This window comes from Etheostoma spectabile, chromosome 1 (genome assembly GCF_008692095.1).
Source record: "Etheostoma spectabile isolate EspeVRDwgs_2016 chromosome 1, UIUC_Espe_1.0, whole genome shotgun sequence".
NCBI classification, from domain to species: domain Eukaryota; kingdom Metazoa; phylum Chordata; class Actinopteri; order Perciformes; family Percidae; genus Etheostoma; species Etheostoma spectabile.
In genome coordinates this window covers 29,547,679-29,556,798 of record NC_045733.1, presented here as the reverse complement: position 1 = coordinate 29,556,798, position 9,120 = coordinate 29,547,679, and the positions used below count along the sequence as shown (strand labels likewise).

The following is a 9,120-nucleotide window of genomic DNA, read 5'->3' as shown; positions in this document are numbered from 1 at the left end:
TATATATATATATATATATATATATATGCGCCTAGAAGACTGCTGTGTGAACTTGCTTGACTTAAACCAGTAAAGTATTCACTGTGAATAGCTTAAAAACTCAGCAGCTGATTTCTAAATTCAGTTTATTTGTAATGTTTGATATTATATCCTTTTGATCAAACTGATGAATGAAGAGTTCCTTGACCTTTGACCCCACATGGGCCTAGCCCCACAGTCCAGGTGTTGTTTACTCTGAACGCCACCACTCTGCTATACTACTACTTTCGCACCTGCAGGACCGACCCAGGCTTCGTCAAGGCAACCGAAGAAGAGAAGAAAATGGTGGGAGGGCAATTAAAAGTTAAACACTGAAGACTATCACCTTACATGTAGGTGTTTTGTGCACAAATGAGCGGAGTTGTGTTTGTTTACGTTGTCAGAATGTGTTGGTGTTGGCTGAAGCCGGCTGTCTGGACCCCAGAATATTCTGCACTTCCTGCATGGTGAGGTTCTGAATGCAACACCTTCACCTGAATGCAGCAGTCTTCTATCAACACAAACAGTGACAACCTAGCGGTTTACATTGCCTTGTTCACAGATAAAGAAACCAATGAGAGCAAACCACTGCTTCCACTGTGACGCCTGTGTGGCAAAGCAGGACCACCACTCCATCTGGACCAACGGCTGCATCGGTACGACAGATTGTAGCAAGTAACAAGTGATTGCAGCTGCCAAAAAATACAATAACGTATTTCTACATGTGTTAATTTAGTAACTAAGGTTTCATCTGCATCAAAATACACACAGTGGTGAGATTGGCCCAGGGATGTACGCTGTATGTTTCAGATTATTTTATGTTTGTTAGTTTGTGAAAAAATAAGTTAAAATTTTTTTTAATTTAAAAACATAAACATTTACAAACCGTTACAAACAATACACTGGGACATAGGAACCCAGGACCAAAAAAAAAACTCAGCGACACATGCAGAAACAGACAGACAGACAGACAGACAGACAGACACAAGTCAAGGGACCAAACAGTTATGCAAGTAAGAGGTCTGCAATGCTCCGCCAAGTGTCCAGAGTTTTTCCCGGCGCTCCATTAATTCGCGCCGTGGAAAGTTCCATATACACTACATCTAAGTAGGAAAGGGTCCACGTGCGGATAGACAGGTCGTGGGGTGGTTTCCAACGGGTTGCAATCATTCTCTTTGCAGCTGTAAGTCCAGCAAATACAGCACGTTTCTGAGTCCCAGAGAGCTGGAAGGCTGACACGTCATTCAGAATCAGGACCTTAACATTAACAGGCACAGTAACATTAAACAAGGCGGAAATTTTGAATGTAATATTGTTCCAGAACTGGCCAATGGGAGAGCACGCCCAGAACATGTGAAGATCCGTGCCTTGAGCTTTCATTGGACAGAAAGTGCATAATGGGCTATTAATTATTTTCATGTGGGGCCTTTTTAATGGGGGTGAGATATGTCCTGTGAATGAAATTGTAGGGAATCTGCTGATGATCTGGATTGCGTGATACTTCTCAAATGCTAGACCATACATCATGCCAGATCGATACTCAGGGATACATCCTCTCTAAGGAAGGCCAGAGCGGCCAGATATCACTAATAACTGATAAAGCCTAGACACCATACCACAGTTTTTAGGCTGCACAGTAAATAACTTCTGAATAGGATGAATTGGCAAAGCCCTCTGCCAGGGAACACCACATGCCTTGAGCGCCAACCTTAACTGAAGGTAAAAGAGTAACGTGTGTGACAAATCAGAAAAAAGGTAACAAGCCAACCTCACCAAAAATGTTGTTTAGACAATAAACTCCCCTTTGTTCCCATTGTGGGGCTGTTATCGGCCTCCCGCCAATCAGGAGGAGGAGGAGGACTGTATTATTGAATAATGGGGGGGGGGGCAAAGCATAGCAAATGGGGCCAAAGCATAGCTGGTATTGTTCATTAGAAAGATTGGCAAAAAGAACGTCATGGAGTGACCAAGGCTGTGTCATTGCACTTTCTAGGGTACGCCTGCAAGTGAGAAGGGGTCTTAACACAAAGGACCAGAAATCAGTTTTGAAGTTGGGAACTGAGAGACCACCATCTTTAATAATAAAACCTAATGTATGTGATTGTAATCGCCATCGTTACAGTGTCAGATCAGCTCTCTCACAAGTTGAAGGCGATCTCTCATTTGTCGTATTCCAGGTGCGAGGAACCACCACTACTTTATTCTCTTTCTGCTCTCCCTTGTGCTGATGGGAGCCTGGATGTTCTACGGTTGCTTCACATGTGAGTACCTTGACATTCATAAAAACAGTATCTATGGTCCAAAATTAACTTTTTTTTGTCCACCAGCCAAATGGCTAGGGAATGTTACCAGCCACTCAATAGGTAACCATTGTTTTTTGGCTGGCGAGTGAAGGAAATATACGAGCCACTTGCATATTTTACCAGCATTTGGCTGGTAGATGTTGCTTATTTTGGACCCTGATAGTATCTTTTATCAGTTTTTACATTTACACTGGATGCACATGCCTGTACTGTGTTTATTTTTTCCAGACTGGTCGACTCACTGCGTGCTGCATTATGAGGAGCAGGGCCTGTGGGGCGTCGTCTCGGCCCTGGTGAGCTGCTCCCCATGGGTGCTTGCCATCTTCTTTCTGGCCTTCTATCACACCTGCTGGTCCGGCTTGATCCTGCTGCTGCAGCTCTACCAGGTAACTGGCTGTTAGAGCAGCCACACAGCCCCCGTGTTAACAGGTCAGAGCAGCCACACAGCCCCCGCGTTAACAGGTTAGAGCAGCCACACAGCCCCCGTGTTAACAGGTTAGAGCAGCCTCACAGCCGCGTTAACAGGTTAGAGCGCCACACAGCCCTCGCGTTACCGGTTAGAGAGCCTCACAGCCCCGTGTTAACAGGTTAGAGCAGCAAACAGCCCCCGTGTTAACATGTAGAGCAGCCAAACAGCCCCTTGATAACAGGTTAGAGCAGCCTCACAGCCCCCGTGTTAACGTAGAGCAGCCTCACAGCCCTCGTTTAAGGTTAGAGCAGCCTCCACGTCCCGTGTTAACAGGTGAGAGCAGCCTCACAGCCCCCGCGTTAACAGGTTAGAGCAGCCTCACAGCCCCCGCGTTAACAGGTTAGAGCAGCCTCACAGCCCCCGTGTTAACAGGGTTAGAGCAGCCTCACAGCCCCGTGTTAACAGGTTAGAGCAGCCTCACAGTCTCGTGTTAACAGGTTAGGCAGCTCACAGCCCCCGGTTAACAGGTTAGAGCAGCCACACAGCCCCCGTGTTAACAGGTTAGACAGCCTCACAGCCCCGCGTTACAGGTTAGATTAGCCACACAGCCCCGTGTAACAGGTTAGAGCAGCCTACAGCCCCCGTGTTAACAGGTTAGAGCAGCCAAACAGCCCTTGTTAAAAGGTTAGAGCAGCCCACACGCCCCCGTGAACAGGTTAGAGCAGCCTCACCAGCCCGGTGTAACCGGTTAGAGCAGCCACACAGCCCCCGCGTTAAAGGTTAGAGCAACCTCACAGCCCTCGTGTTAACAGGTTAGAGCAGCCCACAGCCCCGCGTTAACAGGTTGAGCAGCCCACAGCCCCCCGGTTAACAGGTTAGAGCAGCACATCCGTCTCGGTTAACAGGTTAGAGCAGCCTCACAGCCCCCGCGTTAACAGGTTAGAGCAGCCTCACAGCCCCCGTGTTAACAGGTTAGAGCAGCCTCACAGCCCCGTGTTAACAGGTTAGAGCAGCCTCACAGCCCCCGCGTTAACAGGTTAGAGCAGCCACACAGCCCCCGTGTTAACAGGTTAGAGCAGCCTCACAGCCCCGCGTTAACAGGTTAGTTAGCACAACAGCCCCCGTGTTAACAGGTTTAGGCAGCCTCACAGCCCCGTGTTAACAGGTTAGAGCAGCCTCACAGCCCTCGTGTTAACAGGTTAGAGCAGCCACACAGCCCCCGCGTTAACAGGTTAGAGCAGCCTCACAGCCCCCGCGTTAACAGGTTAGAGCAGCCTCACAGCCCCCGTGTTAACAGGTTAGAGCAGCTCACAGCCCCCGCGTTAACAGGTTAGAGCAGCCTCACAGCCCCCGTGTTAACAGGTTAGAGCAGCCTCACAGCCCCCGCGTTAACAGGTTAGAGGCAGCTCACAGCCCCCGCGTTAACAGGTAGAGCAGCACACAGCCCGCGTTACAGGTTAGAGCAGCCTCACAGCCCCGCGTTAACAGGTTAGATTAGCCCACCAGCCCCCGTGTTAACAGGTTAGAGCAGCCTCACAGCCCCCGCGTTAACAGGTTAGAGCAGCCTCACAGCCCCCGTGTTAACAGGTTAGAGCAGCCTCACAGCCTGTATCAACAGCGCAGCTCAGGCATGGCTTGACTGCGGCTTAACCAGAAATTCTGCATGTCGCCCATTGTTTCTGCCTGACATGTGTGCTTCTCAGCAAAAATACACAGTGAAAATGATCTATTGTTAGTCGTAGTGATATTATAGCAGCAGTTTTATGTCTATAATTGTAGAATATGTTACAGATGTGAAAAACATCTAAATAGTAATTCTTAACTCAACACCTCCTGTTTCCGCCACACAAGGTTTTTTTTATATCCTGTATTTGATGGTCATTATAAAAGGCCAATTCAATGTAGACAGAGGGCCTGGCAGCAACGCTGTCTGTGTGGACACCACATTTGTTCAGTGAGGTAGCCGCCACACGCAGGTAGAGATATGCAGTGTAGCCCGGTCCTTAGAGTTGAAGTCAAAGTCACAAGGGAGGCCACCCTGTTGAGCCAGTGCACAAATTGTCATTTCACGGTCCACTGACCTGCTGTGTTTATACACACAATGGGTGCTTTCCCTGTCTGTGAGATTGATGTTTGTTCTTTGTGTCGGAGCAGATTGCCTTCCTGGGACTGACCACCGCAGAGAGGACGAGCCTGACGCTCCACCAGAGGAAACTCCGACAAACCGTCTCCCTCAGACAGAATCCATACAAGTGAGTTGATTTCAGTTATCAGTTAGTGTACTAATTTTGAATATTTGCGCACATTTTTTTGTGTTGCTTTTATCCACAGATCTGTGCGCTTTGAGTGGTCTAGAAAAGCGCAATATCAATGCAGTCCATTTGATCTGTAAAACAGAGTTTCTCTGGAAAGAATCACACAAAAGTCTGATTTTTAATCTAGGGTTTACCAGGGATGTTTCTTGGAAATAAATCATTCAGCATTTAAAAGCGTAAAAAATTACGTATCCACTAAAGACTAAATTAGACGACAAATCACCTAAGAGGGGGCAGCCCTACACATTTCAGTTCAGCTCTATAATGCCATGTGCGTTATTTCAGTCGGTAAACAATTTTAAATCAATAATTGACATCAGAGCAGTAATGTATTTAGTTAATGGCTGAGTTGTTATTATAATTCAGGGGGAGCCTTTTTATGCTTTTCAGTCAAGGTCTTGTGCCCTGTAGATAAGCCCTGATTTATTATTATTACTAAAGTGTCAAACAAGATATTTAGTCTCTGTGGAAATGAAATCAGGACTTAAATCATATTGAACATGTGTAAGCTGATGTTCTCGAGGTCTACAGAGAGAACTGTGACCGTGCAACTAGGTGTTCAAAATGCATGTTGAAATTTGCAGCTCATTTTTTCATGTTACAAATTTTTCTCAGCATATATCGGTACACGTCTGACAAAACACAAGGATGTAGTTTGAGATTACAGTAACATGAAACCAAGCTACTTTTCAGACAGTTTAAAATTTGATTCTGCGTTGAAAAAAAAAAAAAAATCTATTCGGTTTCAGTTCAGGAAGTTCAGGAACTTGCATGTGATTATTGCTTATGTGAAAAAGTGTGACCCAAAATGCATCTTTTTTAGTGTTGACTTAAAATCAGTTCCTGGGCTGTAACTGTGGTTGTGAATGAAGGTGCAGTGATGGTGAAATATAAAAGCCAAATCTTCTTATTAATACATTTTTGCAGAAATGTCTGTGAGGATTGGACAAAATTGAAAGTTCATCCAAGTGCTAGACCTGGTTGATTTAGCAAATCACAGAGAAGAAGAAAAAATGTATACACATTTCAAATTTCAAGTAGCATAATCAGGGGTAAAGTCCAGATTTTATTTTCATTAAAACATTCCTTGATACTCTCTCAGTATAGTCAGTTAAAAGTCAAAATACTAGATTTGTCGATCAAGGGGCTGTTTCAGGCAAGCAAACACAAAAACGCAATACAAAAAATATATTTTAGATAATGCTAGACATACAAAAGGTTTGATGGCAGTGGTAAATCCGTACCTGGCCATGTGAAAAAGTATTTCTCCATGGACTCTGACTGAACCCTCTCTCTGCAGTCTGGGCGTGGTGCGGAACCTGCTGTCCTTCTTCCAGATGCGGTGTTGTGGCCTCTTCAAACCGGCCATCATCGACTGGACGCAGCAGTTCCCCCCCGACCGCGACCAGCGCATGTTCGGACACACCGACCTGGTCTGACCTCCCCCCCCCCACCCGTCGCTCAGGGTCAACGGTCAGACTTTCACAGTGGTTCTGGACCAAAAGCACAAAGTGTATTTATTTATTTTTTTAACAGGTTGGCTCCTTGTGAAGCGAGACCACCATAACAGAAGTTTAGAAAACAACAAAACACAAAGGATTGTGTAGATATCGTTTGATATAGTTGCTCTTTGTACAGACTGCTGCTGCCTTATACTTGACCATTGTAAGTGACATGAAAATCACAAATGTGTTAATTTGGGTGAGGTTAACAAACCTCTAAAGGCCTAAATTGTAACTGAAGTTTTGAGATGTTTTTTTACGAACACGTCAAGCCTATTTTGTATCATCTATTGTGGAAGGAAAAAGGATCTTTGTACGAGTAAATTTGTACGTGTTAGTTTTACGACTTTTCTAAGAGTTGTATGTGTTTCATAACCAATGACCACTATAATATTTCAATAAAGCAATGTTGTGCCTGTCTCTTAACTGCCTCTGTGTGTATTCTCGGGCCTCTACATATGATGGGTTGGACAATATGATGGAAACACTGTCAGTAAATATCACTATGGTGAGGCTCATACATGTCATTAACGCTTTTATCCAAAGCGACTTTATTGCTATATATCAGGTTTATCATATTACGTGACCACCTCATGTTTCATGTTGTAAGAAGCCATTTCTCCACCTTTAAACATGACTGAGCCTCTGACATGGAAGATCAGTGTGAGAGAAGGGGACTTTCACAAGCAAGTTGCACACCTCTGGAGCAACTAGGGGTTAAGTGTCTTCCTCAGGGACACGTTGGTTGACATATCACAGTGGGAATCGAACCTGGATCTCCCACATCAAAGGGATGTGTCCGATCCACTGCCCCTCACCACACCTGTTCCACTCCTTGGTTCTTTGTAAAGACTCAGTTTGTACTGTTGTTAACCGACCGGGTCCTTTTTTTGTTTTCTTCATTCTTGCCTCGTTACACTATTAACGGGCCTGACGCTAACGGGACAAATGACTATGTAAAATGAACAGAGTGTGTTAAAGCAGCCACTGTGGTCAATGTCTAAAAGTTAAAACTCAAAGGAATAAAAGTAGTGTAATAAACGGAGTCCTCTTTAGGAAGGACTTTAACTCTGAAGGTTTTCCCCCGTGGTCTCATCTCTTCTAATTTAACAGCGTGAGATTACAACTTTAATATTAGTTTGACAAAAACATCTAATCCCATCCCGCTCTGCACCGCTGCTCACACATAATTGTTGACATTTGGGAAAAATTAACACTTCATGTTTGTTAATCACTTGTCTTGATTATTCTAATTAATTGTTGACCATAATTATTCATGAATGCAATTACGATTATATCAATAATTAACTTTAATGAGATGAGGAACTGCTAATTGCCTTACACACAGCGTGTGGTAACCAATAAATTCAAAGACAAATAAGCAGGGTTGGGTAGTAGTAATTCGTCAGTAAGTAGTAAACATCACAAATATAATATGTAACACAAATAAAACGATTATCTGAAATTATTCTTATGAGTATAGTTCTGATTTTTTCATGAACTGTAATTAAAAGCTCTGTTTCCTCTTTCCCTTTATTTATGAAAACAAAAACTGAATTCATGATACATCTTAGGGTAACAAAATGGTTTTTAATTTGTACTCATGAACCATAAGTATTATGCAACATTTTCAAGATTACAGTGAACGTAATAATTTGCCTGACTGTGCTGTTATTTCACCTGCCCAGGATTTTCAGAATCAGAATCAGAAATACTTTATTTTGATGCCCAATATGGCGTCGATCATGTATTACAAACATTTCAACATTACAAAAGGCCGAGTCTGCATTAGAACAGCTGCAGTGAGACAGTGAATGTGAGTTTAAAACTAGGACTGTTGTTTCTCCAACATGGCGGCGTTCCCCAGTCCAAATCCTTTTGGGCCAAAGTTTTTGGCGTAGCAAACTGAAGAGAAAATTAGAAAAAAAGAGTTACTGATGAACAGCATTTTCTGAATTAATTTTCAAACTGTGTTTTGTGTTGTGTGTGCACAGTATATATACAGTACCTTTACAGTAAAGCTCTCCATCCTTGTCGGTCACTGTGGTCGACTCCAGACTTTTACCACACAGGGCGCAGCGGAAACAGGTTTTATGCCAGGGCTACGCGCACGCACACACACACACACACACACACACACACACACACACACACACACACACACACACCAAAGAAAAATAATCTAATATAAACCTAGTTTTTAAACAGAACAGTCCAAAGCTTAAATTGCAGCCTAGGGCCCCCAATGTTAGTCTATAACTAATGAATTTCAGTTTCCTTCCGCTTTCTTAGTGTTGGAATTTTAAATTCAGTGGATTTGTGTTCTTGGGTTGGGCCCCTTACATGTCCACAGTTTATCAGATGGAAATCTAGCCTAAATTGTGGAGATATCCTGATCTGTTGTTGGTCGTTTGTTTTCAGGTCTTTTTTTGGTTTGTTTTTTGTGCAATTGGGGTCAAAATGTCTCAGTTAATGTTCTGGCTACAGTAATACATTACACAAAAACACTTGTCACATTGGTAGATAGTCTCATGCTGACTGTTATTCATCCCTGAGTTGACTGACTGAGCCAC

The 9,120-nt window shown here is 43.8% G+C and overlaps 2 protein-coding genes across 2 annotated transcripts in view; one reads left to right on the top strand and one right to left on the bottom strand.

The window, feature by feature from the left end:
* Window positions 1–6,971, top strand: part of zdhhc13 (zDHHC palmitoyltransferase 13) — a 15,908-nt gene extending 8,937 nt beyond the window's left edge. The window contains exons 11-17 of the mRNA XM_032517544.1: window positions 200–324; window positions 423–485; window positions 581–674; window positions 2,196–2,279; window positions 2,550–2,707; window positions 4,885–4,982; window positions 6,346–6,971. Coding sequence (XP_032373435.1) covers window positions 200–324; window positions 423–485; window positions 581–674; window positions 2,196–2,279; window positions 2,550–2,707; window positions 4,885–4,982; window positions 6,346–6,484 — 761 coding nt within the window. The 3' untranslated portion in view covers window positions 6,485–6,971. The remainder of the gene's footprint in view (window positions 1–199; window positions 325–422; window positions 486–580; window positions 675–2,195; window positions 2,280–2,549; window positions 2,708–4,884; window positions 4,983–6,345) is intronic.
* Window positions 6,972–8,267: 1,296 nt separating this feature from the next.
* The window catches only part of csrp3 (cysteine and glycine-rich protein 3 (cardiac LIM protein)), a 7,719-nt gene continuing 6,866 nt past the window's right edge, over window positions 8,268–9,120 (bottom strand). Inside the window, exons 5-6 of the mRNA XM_032524045.1 lie at window positions 8,556–8,649; window positions 8,268–8,452 (exon numbers count right to left, since the gene is read on the bottom strand). Coding sequence (XP_032379936.1) covers window positions 8,376–8,452; window positions 8,556–8,649 — 171 coding nt within the window. The 3' untranslated portion in view covers window positions 8,268–8,375. The remainder of the gene's footprint in view (window positions 8,453–8,555; window positions 8,650–9,120) is intronic.